The 20,355-nt window shown below is 34.3% G+C and overlaps 1 protein-coding gene across 2 annotated transcripts in view; it reads left to right on the plus strand.

The window, feature by feature from the left end:
- Positions 1–20,355, plus strand: part of ABCB1 (ATP binding cassette subfamily B member 1) — a 90,645-nt gene that overhangs the window by 27,719 nt on the left and 42,571 nt on the right. For both annotated transcript variants that reach the window (XM_011364135.2, XM_023533424.1), the window contains 5 exons: positions 1,007–1,058; positions 5,971–6,162; positions 6,572–6,743; positions 12,372–12,496; positions 18,967–19,138. In XM_011364135.2, the coding sequence (XP_011362437.1) occupies positions 1,007–1,058; positions 5,971–6,162; positions 6,572–6,743; positions 12,372–12,496; positions 18,967–19,138 (713 nt within the window). The remainder of the gene's footprint in view (positions 1–1,006; positions 1,059–5,970; positions 6,163–6,571; positions 6,744–12,371; positions 12,497–18,966; positions 19,139–20,355) is intronic.

A 20,355-nucleotide genomic window follows, 5' to 3' on the forward strand; every position in this document is an offset into this window, starting at 1 on the left:
TGCCAGAAAAATGTCTCTTTCCCTTTCCTTCATCAGTCAAAATCAGACTTATCTGAATTAGGCCTTCTCATTTATAATGTAGCTTTTGAAATGACTACAAGATTTAAAGTGTGCCTCCCCAGCGATCCAACAATCTTGATTATGATAATTTATCCTATGAAAATATTTACCATATATTCGTATATAGTATATGTATACAGGTATGTTTAATGCAGCATTGCTTGTAACAGTAAAATACTGGAAACAACTAAAGTAGAAGCAATTTTGAAAAAAACAGAGATACACATATATACATACATACTACCATAGAAAATTGACTACTGAATGTAGACTGTGATTCTGGTTTTCAAAATAAGCATGTATGTGTATTTGTGTATTTGTATATATGCATACAGTAAAGAAAATATGAAAAAATACACACCAAAATATCGAACAGTGATTAGTGTGTGTGTGTGTGTGTGTGTTGGTGTATGGAGGAGTGTTAAAGTTTTAATGTACTTTGTCCAACAATGTTAACACTATGTGACAAGCTCATTGTGCTTATTACTTTATTCTTTATATTTCATATATTTTCAATAAAAATAAAAACTGGAGAAATGCAGTGTTAGATTTTAAATACTAGGTGCTTTAATGTCAGGTATGCACTGATATTTATTTATCAGGACAAACCCTAGAAAAGATTTTTCTGTATGTCATCTTGGAGTGATATTTCATAAAATATTTTAATTCAAGGATACTGATATTCTTGTTGATGAACTGTTCCTTAATAAATGCGGGTTTCTTCTTGCAAATAAGCTTCATTGAATTTAATGTTTATGTGGTTGCACAAAGCCAGCAGTCAAGAATTTGAATGGATGCTGTGATGCTTTACACAATTAAAACTGAATCAGTTTGAGCTATTTTTGTGTAAATTGTTAATTGACACAAGTTCAATTCATTTTTATATGCTTTTTAAAATGGAGAACAAAGAGACATAATGGTACATGTTTGTTTCATGCTGATTTAGGTATGATCAACGCTACAGATCTCTCGGACAACCTGGAGAAGGAGATGACCACGTAATTAAATATTTTTCTTACTATTGTTAAACTTTTCTGTATCAGTCTAATTGTGGTAATGTTTAAATTTTTGCATATAATAAAGATTTAAAGTTTTGAGGAAAAAAATACCATTGTTAGTTTTCTAGGAGAATATAATGTAGAATTTTTTAAAGAAAATAATTTGCCACATAAGACACACTTAAGTTAGGGATAAACCTAGATTAGTTGTATGTATGCATTGGTATATATAGAATATCATATACAGGGAAATTCGAATTCACAGTGACCTTTAAAAATATAATTAAGAATCACATTATTTTCTTTTTATTTTGTTTCATTTCATTTCATTTCATTTTATTATGTTGACATTGGTTAATGAAATCCACTGTTTCAAGTGTACACGTTAACGGTAAGGCATATATATATTTACACTACATGTTCACTGCCATAGTTGGATTTCTTTCTGTCACCACATATGTGACCCCTTTTACCTCACCTACGTCCTCCCTACCCCCCTACCCTCTGGTAACCATTAGTCCATTGTCCATGTCCATGAGTCTTTGTTTGTCCTGTTGGCTTGTTGCTTTTAGGTTTATATCTCAAATATAAATGATATCGTGTGGTTTTCAACTTTTTCTGTCTAGCTTACTTCACTTAGCATGATTATCTCAAGGTCCATCCATGTTGTTGCAAATAGCAGTATTTCGTCTCTTCTATGGCTGAGTATTATTCCATTGTATTATGCACCACATCTTCTTTATCCAATCATCTCTTGTAAGACACTTCAGTTGCTTCCATGTCCTGGCCACCATGAATAATGCTGCTATGAACATCAGTGTGAAAATATTTTTTAGGATATATGTTTTCAAGTCTTTGGGGTAAATACCCAGTAGAGGAATTGCTGGATCATATGGTAGATCAAGTCTTAGTTTTTTGAGGAACCTCCCTACTGTTTTCCATAGTGGCTGTACCAATTTGCAGTCCCATCAGCAGTGTATGAGGGTTCCTTTTTCTCCGCATCCTCTCCAACACTTGTTATTACTTGTCCTGTTGATAATAGCTATTCTAACAGGTGAGAGATGGTTGTGATTTGCATTTCCCTAACAGTTAGGGAAGGTGAGCATCTTTTCATATGTCTGTTGGCCATTCGTTTGTCTTGGGAGAAGTGTCTGTTCAGGTCCTCTGCCTATTTTTTAATTGGATTGTTTGTTTTTTTATTGTTATTGAGTAGTATATGCTCTTTGTATATTTTGGATATTAGGCCCTTATTGAAGGCATTGCTTGCAAATATATTTTGTCATTTGGACAGTTGTCTTTTTACCTTGTTGATGGTTTCTTTTGCTGTGCAGAAGCTTTTGAGTTTGATGTAGTCTCATTCATTTATTTTAGCTTTTATTTCCCTTGTCTTTGAAGTCAGATTCATAAAATCCTCTTTAAGTCCAAGATTCTTGAGCTTTTCTTCTATGTATTTTATTGTTTCAAGTCTTATATTCAGGTCCTTAATCCATTTTGAGTTAATTTTGGTGTGTGGTGATAGACAACAGTCTAGTTTCATTCTTTTGCAGGTGGCTTTCCAGTTTTTCCAGCATCATTTATTGAAGAGGCTTTCCTTTCTCCACTGTATGTTTTTAACTATTTGTCAAAAATTATTTTCCCATATAAATATGGGTTTACTTCTGGACAATCAATTCTGATCCACTAGTCTGTGTGTTTGTTTTTCTGTCAATACCATACCATTTTGATTATTGTTGCTTTGTAGTATAATTTGAAGTCAGGCAGAGTGATGCCCCCAGCTATGTTCTTTTTTCTCAGGATGGCTTTGACAATCATTGTTTTTTGTGCTTCCATACAAATTTGATGATTTTTTGTTCTATTTCTTTAAAAAATGCCGATGGGATTTTGATGGAAATTGCATTAAATCTGTATAATGCTTTAGGTAATATGGTCATTTTAACTATGTTGATTCTTCCAATTCAAGAACACAAACTATCTTTCCATTTCTTTGTATCGTCTTCAATTTCTTTTAATAAGGTCTTACAGTTTTCATTATATAGGTCCTTCACATGTTTCATTAGATTTATTCCTAGGTATTTTATTCTTTTTTGTTGCAATTGCAAAAGGAAGTATTTTTCCACCTCTTTTCTGACAACTCATTATTAGAGTATAAGAATGCTATGGATTTTTGAACATTGATTTTGTATCCAGAAACTTTACTGTATTTGCTTATTGTTTCTAGTAGGATTCTTATGGAGTCTTTAGGGTTTTCTATATAGAGAATCATGTCATCCACAAATAGAGACAGTTTGACTTCTTTGTTTCCTATTCGAATGCCTTTTATATCTTTCTCTTTCCTGATTGCACTTGCTAGGACCTCCAATGTTATATTGAATAACAGTAATGATAGTGGACAGCTTTGCCTTGTTCCTGATCTTAGAGGGAAGGTTTTTAGTTTTTCACCATTAAGTATAATGTTGGCTGAGGGCTTCTCATATATGGACTTTATTATGTTCAAGTACTTTCCTTCTATACCAATTTTGTTAAGTGTATTGATCATAAATGGATGCTGTATCCTGTCGAAGGCTTTTTCTGCATCTATTGATATGATCTTATGATTCTTATTTTTTAATTTGTTTATGTATCACATTAATCGATTTGCATATGTTGAACCATCCCTGTGCCCCTGGGATGAAGCCCACTTGATCATGGCGTATAATCTTTTTAATATGTTTCTGTATTCGGTTCGCTAGTTTCTTATTTAGGATTTTTGAATCTATGTTCATGAGAGATATTGGTCAGTAGTTTTCTTTTTTTGGTGTTATCTTTACCAGGTTTTGGTATCAGGGTAACATTGGCCTCATAAAATAAGTTAAGAAGTATTGCCTCCTCTTCAATTTTTTGGAAGAGTTTGAGGAGAATAGGTATTAAATGTTCTTTGAATATTTGGTAGAATTCACTGGTAAAGCCATCTGGTCCTGGACTTTTACTTTTTGCTAGGTTTTTTATGATTATTTTAATTTTCATAGTGCTGATTGGTCTATTTAGATTTTCCAGTTCTTCTTGATTCAGTCTAGGAAGGTTGTATTTTTCTAAGTCCATTTCTTCTAGGTTATTAAATTTGGTGTTATATACCTTTTCATAGTATTCTTGTATGATCCTTTATATTTCTGCAGTGTCTGTTGTAATTTTTCCTCTTTCATCCCTGATTTTGTTTGTTTGTGTACTTTCTCTTTTTTCTTTAAGAATCGCATTATTTTTGATGATTTTGTAAGTATTAGTTTGCTTCCTAAATGTTTTCAGTAATGATATGATGATATCAGTTAACATGATTTTTTGTTAACAGAGTATATAATTCTAAACATTGAAATAAAACATCCCAGAATAAATATAGTCACTTTAACCTTGACTCATCTCGCAAAGCTTTTGTTAATGATTTATACATCTTGCAAAAGATGTCCAAAGTTGTGAATTGTTGAATCAGAAGATAATGATTCCACATTATCCTATAAGTGATCTGGTAGATTTGAAGAGAATGGAGACACTTGATTGTTTTTTGAAAGATGAGGAGCAAGTACTTCTAATATTCATATGGAAACACTCTTTTTTTATATAATATTGGGAAAAATAAAACTGTTTTATAATCATCTTATAAATACTTAAACAAATATATTTTATTTGAGTGAACATAGACTGATGGTTAAAAATATATTAATTGATTCTTAAAGTATGAGTTCAACTTGTTAAATTGGATTTCTTTTTAGCTCTCTCTTGCTACATCATTAACACTTGAATAATAATTAATTATTGAATTTTCTATTAACTACAATTTAGTATTCTAATTACACCTTCCTTATTAAAGGTTTTAAGTTACAAGATATAGATCTGGGCAGATATGTGTACTAAGATCCCTGCTTAGTTGAACATTGAGTTGTAAACAATCAGTGACTATCTGGTTATTACATAACCAGTTTTACAGCTTTTGTATGGTTCATACAAACACTTTTATTTGAAGATAGCAAGTAATGAACTTAAAAAAAATGGGAATATTAATATCTTATATTTCATTTTAGAATGTTTGTCTTTAACTTAAAAATTAATTGCTTACTAAAACCCAAGAGTTGTTTGTATTCTTAAACTGGAAGACTCAGAGTGAGGAAACAAATTCTAGATGATCAAGGGTCTGGTTTTAGAAGATGCTTACTTTTTTCATTGTTAGAGTTTAAACTAGATGGACTACTATTTGATTCATTAAGCATTTTACGATAACTCATGACAGACAGTTGGGAAGGTGGCATAAAAGTACTTTTTATTTTCAGTTCTCTTGGTATCCTAAGTCTGCCAGATTAATGGACCAAAAGGCCAGGGAATCACTTCCACCTCTTGGTTCCACTTTCTGGCAAGTTCTGTCATTTCTTTTCATTTGCCAATGTGCAGACAACACCCCAAAGTGCTCATCTACTGATGCAAGGTGTAATACAAGTAGAAAGGACAACAATGGTAGATCTTATCTGATATTGTGATGCTCCAAGGCACCCCACAAGACTTTCACAATAACTGGCATTCTCTGAGTGCTTACTCTGTGCCCAGCACTAGCCCAAGTGTATTACATTCACTACTGTATTACTATTCTTATCTCCATTTTACCTGTTAGAAAACTGAGGCTTAGAAAAGTTAATCAGCGTGCCACATCACACAGCAGTTAAGTGAAGAGCTGGAATTTGGGCCAAAGCAGAAAGCAGACTCTCAACCATCCCACACTGTGTTGGCACAGACACAGTTGGATACTGACCATCAACTCTGCTTGTTATAGTCCCTTAGTATTTGTTAAGGATGGCAAGATATCCAGATAGCTGAAAAAAGTCAAAATGAGTGGTCCGTTTGGGAAAGATGCATTAATTAGAAAACAGTATGCAGTATTTGTGTTATTTTTCAGGTATGCCTATTATTACAGTGGAATTGGTGCTGGTGTGCTTGTTGCTGCTTACATTCAGGTTTCATTCTGGTGCCTGGCAGCTGGAAGACAAATAGATAAAATTAGAAAACAATTTTTTCATGCCATAATGCGACAAGAGATAGGCTGGTTTGATGTGCATGATGTTGGGGAGCTTAACACTCGGCTGACAGAGTAAGTACTTAGCTTTTCGTTGAACTCAGATGTGGTTCTTATACATATTAAAATGAAAGAGATGTCATCAGATTTTCTAGGAGATGTTAATGAATCACTTAGAAGTAATTGCGAGACTAAATTCCTTCTGAGCAGTGACCATGTCTTTTGCATCTTTTAGTTCCCAATGCATAAGGGCATGGCATGAAGGGATCTGCATCACTAGCACTGAATGAGGAATTGCATTTGCCCAACTCAAAAAAATCCTCCAAGAGTGTGAAGTAGAACAAAACTTTCTGGGGATATTTCTGAGCAAGATCCTAGAAGTAAACTAATTTACCCCACACTAAAAAAAAAAAGACTAGATTCAGGAGAAAAATTCTGTGTTCATAATTCTGATGTCTATTTCTAACACTATCTGTTCTTTTAGTGATGTCTCCAAAATTAATGAAGGAATTGGTGACAAAGTTGGAATATTCTTTCAGTCAATAGCAACGTTTTTCACTGGCTTTATAGTAGGATTTACACGTGGTTGGAAGCTGACCCTTGTGATTTTGGCCATCAGTCCTGTTCTTGGACTGTCAGCTGCCATGTGGGCAAAGGTAGGTGAAGCTTATAAATCCAGATTCTCAACTGTCTCTGCCCCACTTCCATCAGCAGAAGGCTTTTTTTTTTTTTAACCAAATCATGACCGTGACTCTGTACTAAATACTTGGCTTAAATATTCTTTTCAAAATCAGTGGGAATCTTTTCAAAATCAGATGCCATCTCACTGAGTCCTACCCCTACCAGAACTCCATGCTGTCTTGGGTCATGTGGTTATTTGGGAAAGAGATGAGAAAGAAAGAAGTAACTCTCATATCTCATCATCTACCTTCATATGAAAAGCATGCTCAACTCTTAAAAAGATGTGTATTGTTGAATATGAATAATCAGCAATTCCATATTCACACAGCAAATAGAGATTCAACTTTAGTGAACAACACATGTCCCACTCAATTAAGTTTATTGGTTTTAATGTTTTTAGTATTATAGATTTTGTTTAATTTGATTTTGTTGAATTGATTTTACAGTTTTGTCAGTGTTGTTCTATTCAGAATGGTTCTATATTTATATATATTTTAATCATTGTTATGAAAATAATTTAAAAAATACTTTCTGGTCTCTTATGCATGTAGATCCTAAGCCTACAGTTCTCTCTTCCAATTACAAAGGCAGAGTAAAACTTAAGGCTAGATATGGCGCTCATTTTAAACTGATTTGATGTAAGAGTGGGTCGTGGTAGAGAGATTGGCCCAGTATGTAATTTCTGTTGGGTTCAACACAACTTAGAAAGGCACTGAAAATTCATGCGGCAAAAGAATATAAAATAATGAAGGACCAGCCAAAGCCAAGGCTAACATAAAATAAATCAGACTGAAGTATTAAGAAGTTTTAGATTTTTTACTCTGTGGCATTGGTATTGTTTTGTTATTACAAACAATAACTACCATTTGTTAGTCATCTACTATGTCAGGCAAATATATATGTTATCTTTTTGAAGTATAGGTCATTTTATAGAGGAAGAAATTGAAGTTTTGAGGATTCTGTTATTTTGTTGCTCAGAATAACACAAGTTTTAAATGGTGGTGTTGGCAGTTAAATTGCATCTCTCTATCAGTCAGCTGAAATATTTGGCAAAAGCTTTCTGTGTCAATTGATTTTTCTGTTAGAGTGTTAAGCAAGACAGGCAAACTCTTCAGATTAGTATTTGTTGATAAACTTTAAAATGTATTAATGTCCATTCTAGTTAAGAAAATAGACAGCAAGTTAATCTTTTAATAATTAATTATACATTGCTTCAGATACTATTTTTTAATAAATGGAGTCCTAGACTTATTAGTAAAGATCTAAGCTTTTATCCTCACTCTGTCATAAACTTTGATATGATTTCAAACAAATTTAAATTCTCTGGTTGTCAGCCATTTTAAAAAAGAAATGTGGCCTAGTCTGGGAAGCCTCTGCAACTCTGTGAGCCTGAGCTTAGTGCTATCTTTCTCAAGCTAGAGACACTAGGACAAGAAGGCAGAACAGGAAGGGACTAGTCACAGCAAACTTCCTGGTCCAAGGAGCCTTTATAGACATGTGCACTGATGACTCTCTTCCCTGCCCAGAAACACTGGAGCAGCTATAGGGCACAGGTGGGAGAAACCCTGTACTCTGCTCCCAGCAAAGAGATACCTGGTCTGACCTGGAGAAACCACCTCCACTCCCTCAGGTTGCAGAAACAGGGGTCATTGGAGCTCCAGGAGCTCCAGATAAACCACACTGATCAAAATAATATCACAAAGGCTCTGAATATTAAACTGCTACTAGAACTACACTCACAAAAGTAGGCCAAAAATTGCATGCTAAACCCAAAGAGGGTTACCGCTTGCTAAAATAAAGGTTTAAATAGGACCCAGAGTCTCCAAACATAATAAACAAAATGCCCAGGATACAATAAAAAGTTATTTGCCACATCAAGAACCAAGAAAACCACAACTCGAATGAGAAAAAAACAACTGATACCAACACTGAAATAAATCAGATGTTGAAATGATTTGATATGAATTTTAAAATAACTATCATAAAAATGCTTCACCAAGCAATTACAAATCCTTTTGAAACAAACAAACAAACAAATAGAAAATACCAACAATGAAATAGAAGTTCTAAAAAAAGAACAAAACTAAATTAAAGAACTGAAAGGTACAACAGCAGAAATAAAAGTCATGATGGATGGGCTCTGTCTCCATGGGTGGAGATGATAAGCTAGGATCAGCATACTTGGAGATAGGACAATAGAATTTACCCATTCTGAAACAGAGAAAACGTAAAGGTCAGGGACCTGTGGGACAATAACAAAAGATCCAAAAGACAATAGCATTTGTTACCATTGGAGTCCCAAAAAAAGACAGAGAGGGGGGGCTAAAGGAATATTTAAAAAAGTAATGGCTAAAAACATCTACTCAACAACAGCAAGCTGTCCTTCAACAACTGAATGGTTAAACAAATGGTGGTATATTCATATTGTGGAATACTACCCACCAATAAAAAGGAAAGAAAGCACTTTTGATACACATAATAACCTGGATGAATCTCCAGAGAATTAACTATGTAAAAACAAAAGTCATTCCTGAAAAGATACATACCATATGATTTCATTTATATAACATTCTTGAAATGACAAAATTATAGACATGAGAACAGATTAGTGGTTTCCTGGGGTTGGGGATAGTGGAGGAGGGGAGGACAGGTAAAGGATAAGGAAAGTAGTGCCCATGGCTGTAAAAAGTAGCATAAGGGATCCTTGTAATGAAATTGTTCTGTGTCATGGTCGTAGTCTCACATTAATCCGCATAGGTGATAACATTGCTTAGAACTCAGTACACATGAAATGCATGTAAGACTTGTAAATCTGAATAAGATTGATAGATTGTATCGATGTTTAATTTTTGGTTGGGACATTATTCTATAGTTTTCAAGATGTCACTGTGGGGGAATACTACATGAAAGGTACATGAGATCTCACTGTGTAATCTGTTATAACTGCGTGTGAATCTATAATTATCTCAAAAAAAGGTACATGAGATCTCACTGTGTAATCTGTTATAACTGCGTGTGAATCTATAATTATCTCAAAAAAAGTTAAGAAAATGTAAAGTATATAAATTCTCCAAACAAAAACCTTCATGAGAAATGGAAAAATGGAACAAAGGCGAAGGTCAAAATATCCATAATGGTCAAAAATATTATTTCCAAATATATTAGTTTGAACAATACAAAATTGCCTATATTAGATAGCTTTAAACTATAGAAATAACAATTTCATGTCTCAAATTAATACCAAGTAGGCTTTGTTAAGAAAGTATCAACTTTTGGAAGAAGAGATGGATTAATGATACTTTGTATAGTGTATATGGGTAATTGTAATAATGGAAGTATCACCGTTCTATTGTTTCATATTAGACTAACAGTAGAAATTGCCTTTTTCCTATCTCTAAAAATAGTTTGAATAGGTTTTGTCTTTTAACAGACACGATCTCTTAAAAAACAAAACAACAAAACAGCAAAACAAAACAAAAACTTAATGAAAATTCCACCATTGTCTTGTCTGAGCATATGCTTATATTTATGGAAGGTCATAGAAGAGAAAAAGAGCCTGGTTTATTATGGCATTTGATATAATTAATAAGTTAAAATAGCATGTTTTGAAACTCCTTATTCAAAAGTATTTCTAGTGATCTTCCCACTGTTGGCTGCCTCTGTTGTGGGTGGTTGTTGTGGGTGATTGTTGTTTTAAGAGGAGCAGAGAAACATAGCTTGAGTATATTGCATGTGACTCTTATATTATGCAGACATGTCTATTCAGTATAGCAATGAACACCCTGACTCAGACCCCGCACTGTGAATGCTTCAGGCAAATGTGGCGGGACAGCCCCCCAAAAGTTGCTTTGAGAAGTCAGGAAGATCTAGATAAGTACATGCAGCACAGTATCTGCACATAAAACATAGTTAATTAATGATCATTTGCCTTCACCCACCCATTCAGCTACCATAGCTCTTTTTCACTTTGATACACAGCAAAGAAAGAAATGCACTGACAAAGTCAAAACAACTGAGCTTTTTGACAAAAGGAATAGGCTGATATTACTTATACTAATGGGTCTACAAATGCCTGTAAATTATTTATTGAAGGTAGTAATACTGTTAATCATTATTTCATTATGAATTGCTTCTGTGTAAAATTTAGTTAGATGACTAAATAGATGTCCCAGGAATGAATAGTAACCTTAGTCTTTTGTCCATGCCAGTCGATTCGATTTTCAGCGGCTGGTTTCAGAGAGAAAATCTCTTCAGTAGCTGTTAATTCAGGCTTTGAAAGCCATATGGAGTTAGGCTTGAATCCTGGATATTTAACTTATTTGCAAATTATGTAACCTCTTCACCCCTCCATTTCCTCATATTTAAAACTGAGGGGGGCCGTTCAGAGTTCGGAGTAGGCCAACCACAGGGGGAGGAAGAGGGATAAAGACGATACAGAAGTGTAGTTAGCATTTTTCCTCAGTTCTTCCTCATTGATGCAGTGAAGAATCACAGGTCAGTGAAATTTGGAAAAGATTTATTAAAAGTATATTTTAGAAAGACAAAGCATGCCCCAAGGAGGCACATGGTTTCAGCGATGAGATCTGCAACAGAGCACTGTAATAACAACCACAACAATGAGAGGGCAAAAACGGGCCACAAAAGGGCAAAAAAGGGCCAGTAAAGGGCAAAAATGACCCAGAAGTGGGAATGTCCACATTATATCTGGGCCACGATGGGATGGTTCCAAAGGCATTCCTAGGTGATTGGCAAGTGAGGTCATTTTGATTGACATTTAGCTGCTATATAACTCTTTGCCTAGTGCACATGTGTGTACCCAGAACTCTACTACCATTGGGGTGTTCTTTGGTTGGTCTCTAGGCTGGGCCCCTATTCCTTTGTCCCCCTGCCACTCATGTCTGACTAGATACCTAACAATAGTACCTACTTCAGTGTGCAATTGAGAAGAATAAAGGAGATCCTGTGTGTATAGAATACCCAACGCTGTTCCTTCCACAGAATAAATGCTCAGGAACTAAACAGAAGGATCAAAGAGCAACCATAAAACAAAGACCTCGCTGGTGGCTGCATGTATTGTTTTCCTCAGGAGTACTAGCTTCCCCTGGCATGTGAAACTTTCTCAAAATTCTGTCACTTCACAGTGCTTGATCTCCAGCATTTTTCTGGCCTCCCTCGACACTTCTGAACTAGAATACCATTAGCAATTGCTATGTTGAGCACTCACCATATTTCCTTTAATGCCTTTTTTCTACATTTGATTATGACTATAGTATATACCTTCTTTTGTATAATTTAAGATCTCCCAAAAGTCTCAGTTTTTTTTTTTATTTAGATGAGGATCTATGAAGCATTCAGTGAGAAAATAAATTTTTAATTGAATTTATAATACAATTCTCAGTCCAAAAAGAATTTGAAATGACTTACAAAGAAATATATATACTAAAAATTAGAACATCATGACCAAAGACAAGTAAAAGACAGATTTTTTCTATACACATATTAACACACAAGCAGCATTTGTGTATATATTTATTTTTATTTTACAAATTATAAAATTAACTCGTTAAAATTTTTAAATGATCTGAAATTGCATTTTAAAACAGATATTATCTTCATTTACTGATAAAGAACTCTTGGCATATGCGAAAGCTGGAGCAGTAGCTGAAGAGGTCTTAGCAGCTATTCGAACTGTGATTGCATTTGGAGGACAAAAGAAAGAGCTTGAAAGGTTTGAGTCTCTTTTTTTAAGTTGATAGAAATGTTAAATTCTATGTTATCTTATATGCCCTTTAGGTTGATAGTGTTGTTTTTAAGGGTATTTTCCAATATATGTTTCCTTAAATACCTTCGTAGATATATTACAGCATATCTAATATTATGGAGAAGTTGTAATTCTAGTTGAACTCTTGTAAATCTGCTAAATCAAATCGTTTTCTAGGTGGGTAGTGATGTAAAAATAGTTTCTTAGGGCTGAAACATATTTTATCTCTCTGATGATAATTTTTCCATCAAATTAATTTTTATTTATTTATGAGATGTAATTGACAGGTACCATCCCTGATTCTCTAATACTGAAGGAGTATTTTATATAAGATCTCTGCGGACATGTTAATCTCTGGTTCATTTCCCCTCTTGCCCAGGCCCCTGATCAGTTGAGTTATGCTCCTTGATTTGGAAGATAAAAATATAACTAAAAAAGTCACATTTGAATACAAACTCAAAATCTTTTTTACTGTATGTTGTTTAATATTTTTCTTGCAACTATTCCTTTTTATTAGATTTCTGAGAGTGTAGATGGTAATTTATTGAAATTTATAATGTTCATCAGATCCATTGATTTCTGAGCAACAATAGACTTTATATAAAATAACATATGGTATAGTATGTTATGAATATATATGTATTTTTGAAAATAGGAAAAACTAAACTATAGTTTGTTGGAAGGTAAGCTATAAAGAGAAAGAAAGAAACTTATCCTTCAGAATATGGTTACCACTTTGGAAGATGAGAAGTTATGGGATAAATGTGGGACATATGGCAAGGGATTTCTGTAGTTCTGGCAGTGTTTTGCTTCTTGACCTCTGTTGTGGTTACCTGAATATTCATTGTATACTTATTCTTTAAACTGGTACACATGTGTTTGGAGTACTCTTTTTGTTTGTATGATTTATTTCATCTGCACAAAGATGTCCTCTGAGAATGATTTGTGATGATGAAGTGCCATAATCCAAAGGAAAGCACTATCTTGATTTTTTGCTAAGGTTTTTGCTTTTGCCTTGAAATATGTCTGACTACTAAAATGAAAAGTCTTGCTTAATGACCAGGCAAACATCCAATCAAATAAAATCATTCCTCTCTTGGGGAAGAGGAAAGGTGCAGACAACCACAAAAAAAACCAAAACCAAAACCAAAACCAAAAACCAAAAACCAAACAAACATCTAGTATACCAATTCGGGTAAATATTACTTGGGGAAATGAAATACTTTATAGAGTCATAAGGGGTTCTATGTAGCGAGATTATTCAGAAAGTCCTTTCTGATTAGTTGATGCTTGAGCAGACACAGAATGAAGTTGGGATTCTTTCCAGTTTTGCTCATTGGAAAGGTAGATCAGAAAAATATGTCTGCCAGCATAGGGAGAAAAATAAATCTTATCTGCTTCTGCCTAGTTTCTGAGCTGAGGGAAAGCATCTCCCTATAGAAATCAAAATCTCAGGCCTGTACCTCATGTACAGTTGGAGTCTGAATTTATACTACACTGTGGGCCAAGGAAACAAATAAAAGTGAGAGTAGTAAACAAAAACCAAAAACCAGCAGCGAACAATTAGAAAATATGTAGTATTTTATCAATTCTGAGATATACATTTTTTCTCACAATTCATCATCTCTGAAATTGAGATAAATCTTACAATCAGTGTCATGTTACAAATGCTATGGGTCTTATGGGAATTGATACTTCCAGGCAGGATTTGTATTTGCACCATTTACTGCAGACACTACTAACCTGAGACCACCATAAAATTCCTTGTCTAGATGTTTTTGAACCACATTGGTAGTATGAATTCATACTGCAGATCTGCATGAATATTGCCTTTTGATACAAATTCCCAGGGAAGGTTGTCTTTTCCTGCCTTTATCTGTTGCCAAGGTTGAGACACAAAAGTTCTCCCACTGTCACTTTCCATGTAGCATATGCTTATTATACTGGGACTGTAGCCCTTTGGTCTCAGCTGTATATGAAATGTCCTGTTACATTCCTTTCTTGATGCTACATAAAGTAATAGAATAACAATGTTTCTTACAATTAATGACATATTAAGTTGGAGAAATATGATATTTTTGAAAAGTATTAAAGCAACAAAACTAGTGAGTTATGGGATGTAACCTGGGTAGAAGGGAAAGACGTTATGGGAGTCAAGTCCAATATTCAGAACTTAGATAAATCTCATCATTTTAGTTCACTAAACGTTTAAAGGAATTGAGAATTATTTTAAATGGAATACTTTAATTAATTAGGTACAGAAAGAATTTTTCCTAAGAGAAAACGATGATCAACTTATAAGAATAAGCAAATAGGCCTACATGGCTGTGTTCAAAGATTCATCTTATGTGTGGAATCACCTCTTCAGAAGGGAATAGTTACTGAGATGTATCTTTGAAATGACACTTTCCCCTGGAAAATTGGGAATTTGTTTACCTGGAGATTAAGAGTTGATTTAGGACTATAACCTGATAGCCTACGGTTCTTTCCAGTTTAGCCATTTCTTGAAAGTTTATTCATTCAACAAACTTAACCAGTATCTACCACATGCCAAGGACTGTGCTAGGCTCTGGGTTTTCATTAGTGAATTGGAAATAGAGGCTGTCTGCCCTTGTGTGATTCTGAGTCAAAATAGGAAGGTGGAGGGAAAAGAAGGAAAGAATGGAAAGTAAGAAGGAAGATAAGAAAGAAATCATCAAAGAAATGAATTAAATTACAGATTTTAAAAAATGTACTGTGAAATAATCAAGGAGTGTGCTGATGAAGGTGAAGAGGGCAAATTTACTTTAAATGTGGGATCAAAGAAGGCATCTCTGAGGAGATTTCATGTAGGCTGAGACTTGAAGGATGAGAAATGGCCTGCCAGGGTAGAGGTAAGAATAGAAAAGTCTTCCAGATTTCTTGAGGTGGCAGAGACTTTGGTGTGTTCTAGGAAATATAAGGCTTGTGTGACTGAAGCTCAGTAGAATGAGAGGAGATTAAGGTGAAGAGAGGCCGTTGAAGGTGGCTGGAGGCCAAAACAAGGGAAATTGCAGGTCGGTGAGGAGTTAGGATTTTATTCCAAGGGCAAAGGGAAGCAGGGTCCTAAACAAAGGAATGAGTGTGCACATTCCATTTTAAGATCATTTTTCTGTCTATAATTGGCCTGGTGAATGGATGAGAGCAGCTAGAGTAGAGGCGGGGAGACTGGTGAGGAGGCTGTTGGAGTGGTCCAGGTGAGAGAGCTTATGGTGGCCTAATCTAGACAGCAGGCAGGAGAGGGATGGAAAGTTTATAAATTTGGAATATAATTTTGAAGTAGGATTGATAAACGTATTTTGAGACCAAATATAATCCTTAAAGTTTCTTTCTCATTTATCCCCTTTCCTTCTCTGTTTCCAAATAGATGAATAACTACGAGCTTATTAGTCTTTCTCTTCAAATTACCAGGTGCAGGAGGAAGCTGGCTGTCTTAAAATGGAAATTTAACCAGAATTTAAAGTGAATTTAATTTAATCATATAGAATAGTTTTAGTCTCCTTAATTAAGAAATTTTTTTTTCTTGTGTGTGTTTTGCAAACGCTTACCTATTAGTACTGATTTCTATTTGTTTAACTAAAATTTTCCTTGTTCTCTTATAAGTGGCTATTGCATGCAACACTGATCAATATTTTCATAATATTTAAGAAGAATAATCTTTTCTAAAGATCAATGTTTCTGTTATGTAACTTTGGTGCATTTTAGGAACTCTTATTTTAATTACCATGCTTTTAATGAAAGGATGATTTTAATAGCTGATTTTGTATTGTGACTTTTGTTGAAATACTAATCAAAAAGCATATGTAAAAATATTGTTTATATCTCCTCCCTCCTTACCCACTTCTTTTCTTCATTTATCTTTTCTGGTATCTAAATGATTTACTTCCTTGTTGTTGCTTCTTCCTATGCAAATGTTTCCTCTGGCTGCATGGGACAACAAATAATCAGTGAAATTATTTCTACATTAGTCTCGGTAAGCAAAAACCAAAATAAAGGAGATAACATGGTGTTAGTCATAATTGTTCAAGTTCCTTAAATGTAATCGTATATAGTTTATGCCTAGTACTTTCACCTCAGATGAAATGTCAACTATTGAAATACATTTCTCAAAAATAATAGTTTTGTTCAAAGATTACAACTGGCAAGGTAAGGATTGACATTTTTGGAGGGAGAAACTTTAATAATATGTTTTATCACTATTTTATCACTATACGGTTCTGTTTAACTTTGGTCTTAGGGCCAGGTCATGTAAATTTCATTTGGCATACTTTTGTAACTGGTAAAGTAGCTAGTTAAAAAAAAATCATGAAGGCATGCTCATTTCTGAGCAGGGCTTGAACTCTGCTATACATAGCAATGGGACAAATCCTCTAAAGAAAATTAATATAATTATATAGTCATGTTTCTATGGATTAAAGACCTCAACATATGACTTATGTAGAAGTAACTTCTTTTATTTCAACAATTCTGAACTCCTCCTTTCTGTAAGGCAGTGTGCTAAGTTCTACAGGGAGCTGTGGTTAAAGAAGAAAGACAGACTTAAAGCTTAATTATAATCTGTCCTATTTCTCTAATAATATTATGTTGATTCTATCTTTGCAAAGATCCTCCCTTTTCTTTAAATTCAAGCCCCCTTACCTTATCTCCATGACTCTCTTCTTAAGCAGACTAGTCTGCTGTGTTTCTTTTAAAGGAAGGTAAAGTTACAGGTACCATATCCTTTAACTTTAACATCAGAAATTAACAGCTGTCCGAGAATATAAGAAGCACTAAATTAACATTTGGGATTGAGCTTTAAATCATTAGAACTGGAAAGAGAGAAACCTGTCAGTGGACTCCAACATTGTTTTTGGTTTTTGTTTGCTTCCTTGCTTTTGCTCTCTTTTGTGAAATTTGAATTGCTATGTAATACTTTTTTACATTTGAATAAACTGCATATTTTATCTTATTTCCATAAATGTTTATTTTAAAAATCATTAACTCAAAATCTGCTGTATTTACTGTAAAAAAAAAAAAAAAGTTTGGCTAATATAGTACAGACCTTTGGGCTGTGAATAGCTTACAGGGTTCTAGATGTATTAAGGTTTTTATTTTCCTAGTCCTTGAGGCAGCCAGAAAGCTTTAGGTAGTCCAAATCACCAGTCCAGAGCCCCTTCCTCTAGCAGTGGGCAACCATGATATGACCAATTTCAGGAAACATTGACAGAGGAAATTGGACGTAGGCAATGTGTAGAAAGACTGCTGGGGACACTGATATGTAATGATGGATTGTTATATATTTTTAAGCCAAATAATTTTTTCAGGTCAGTGATTTTTAAAATAAATGTCTATGGCAGTAAGATAAACTCTAGAGTTTATTTGGATGTAAAAAGTATTACATAGCAATTCACAGCTTTCAAAATGCCTTCACACATGTGTCAAACGAACTCAAAAGAGTCTGGAGGCTTTGCTAGAAATAAATGACAAAGATTTATTCAAGGGTCTTAGAGTTTGCAAACTGTAAACACAGCTAGGCAAAAACCCAGAAGTGCTCCAAAGAAGGAAGAAAAATTGAGAGTTCTTATAATAAAAGTCATATCCTTGAGAATAATCAGTGCTTCATTCTTAGCCCTAGGGTTGGTTCAGGACAGTTATCAGTCAGATGATGGATGCCGGGTGGTGCCGGGGGGTGGGCACCAGGAGGTCTGGTCATGTCCTGAGTCCTTTAGTGGGTAGTCAGAGGGTTATCTACAGGTAAATAAATGCCTGGACATTGACACAGGACTGAAAAGCTCAAAAGTTCTCTGGCTAGTTAAAGCAAAAATAGAATCATTTCCTCCTGCCTTAGCCTACTTGCTTTTAATAATTTAAGAGCTGAACTCTAGTGACTCCATTTTATTTCTTTACTCTTCCTCACATGCATCCTTTCAGTTGGTTCTTCCACTAGTCCCACAGGAATGCAGGATGGGGAGCAAACTTTCTCCAAAACTTTCATAATGTTTAGAGTTTTAAAGGACTTAACTTATTTGAGCACTTTCTGGCATTGTATCTTCATTTTATTAATAAATTCAAAAGGCATGCAGATTTTAAAGGGAAAACACAAGTGTTTTGTTCTACTTTGTCTTGTGTACGAAACTGCCAGTTCTGGAAGTTTGCTAAATATTACTCTATTTCACTATAGCCAAGTCCAAAGAAGGGGCTTTTAGAAAACTCTCCCACAAATTACTTAATCTCTATAAGCCTGTTTACTCTTCTACAAGAAAGGATTAAAATAGTACTAATATCATGGGGTCAATGTATGGACAAAAGGAGAAAATACATGTAAAACACCTACCACAGGGCTGGGTACATTGTAAGTCCTCAATAAGCATCGTGCTCTTTTGACCCATTTACTCGTAAGATTTATGAGTATATGTGATAATTTTTCTTACTTCTCTCAGGTACAACAAAAATTTAGAAGAAGCTAAAAGAATTGGGATAAATAAAGCTATTACAGCCAACATTTCTATTGGTGTCGCTTTCCTGCTAATCTATGCATCATATGCTCTGGCATTCTGGTATGGGACCTCCTTGGTCCTCTCAGGAGAATATACTATTGGACAAGTACTCACTGTAAGTGATGTTATGTTAAAAAAAGAATCACTATTGAAAATGCCAATGAAATTGAATGGTGTTGGCTTGACTGTTGGAGAATATATTTTGAAGAACACTTGAATAACACAAAGGTATTCATTCACTACTAGGTTAAAAAGTGGAAAGGAAATTAGATGTGTTCAACAATCAGTTTTGTCTTTTTTGTAGATCCCTCTGTCATAGTTCATCCTGTAGCCTAAATACTATTAGCATTGCCAGTCTCTATAGCATGAACTTGTGTTTGTTGAAGCTGTTTCTTTGTGCCAGACTCTATGCTAAGCACCTCATTTTTATTTCCTGATTTACTGTTTATAACAACAAATGGCAAAATACTTTTCAAGGTCTTTTGAATGACAGCTAGTCCACCTTGCCAATTCGTGGAAGTATAAATTGTTACTCTTCCTAAAATAATGTCCTGTTTGGAGGTTCTCTGCCTTATAGATCTTTGTATGAGTATAGAAGGCTTGCAATTTGATGCTATCCTTTTTTATTTAAAGACAATGAAATAATTCACAAACCAAGCTCAATCTGATTTAATAAAGTACATATTATTAGAAGTGTCACTCAGTTCCTTTTTCATAGGCCAAGCACAAGTATATTGAGTTAATGACAGATTGTATTTTGCTGAGCCCCTTAAAACAGTTTCTTTTCTCAGGAAACAGATTTGTAATGTAGGTGTGATAATTATGTCTCTTCTTTTTTCAAACTGTTGCCTCATCCAAAATGTGTGGGGCTATTTAGTTTAGAATGGTTTTTACCAAAAAGCTTTCATTAGGATAGTGATGCTGTGGGTGAATCTAGGTTGTGATAAGATGTATTCTGCTTAACTGTGATTTACATAAGCAGTTTTAAGTCAAGTATTCACTGAACCCAGACCTGCCTTACAAACTGGAAGCATCCAGAATAGTGAGTAAGAGCATGGGATTTGATAATCAGGTCAGCTTGTTTCAAATTCCAGCTGTGCAACTTTCAGCTGTATGATTCGGGACATCTATCTAGACTTTTCAAGCCTCTGTTATCTCTTCTGCCAAATGCAAATGGCAGTATTGTTGCAAGGACTAATCTAGAAATGAATATAGAATCACTTAGCAAAATTCCTTCTATGTAAATTACTGAGTAATTCCTGTGTGATTTAGAAATAAATGAATAGTAATATTCGTTCTTTTTAATTCTGATGAGAAACAAAATCTTTACCA

Source organism: Pteropus vampyrus, unplaced genomic scaffold (genome assembly GCF_000151845.1).
Source record: "Pteropus vampyrus isolate Shadow unplaced genomic scaffold, Pvam_2.0 Scaffold4, whole genome shotgun sequence".
Classification (NCBI taxonomy): domain Eukaryota; kingdom Metazoa; phylum Chordata; class Mammalia; order Chiroptera; family Pteropodidae; genus Pteropus; species Pteropus vampyrus.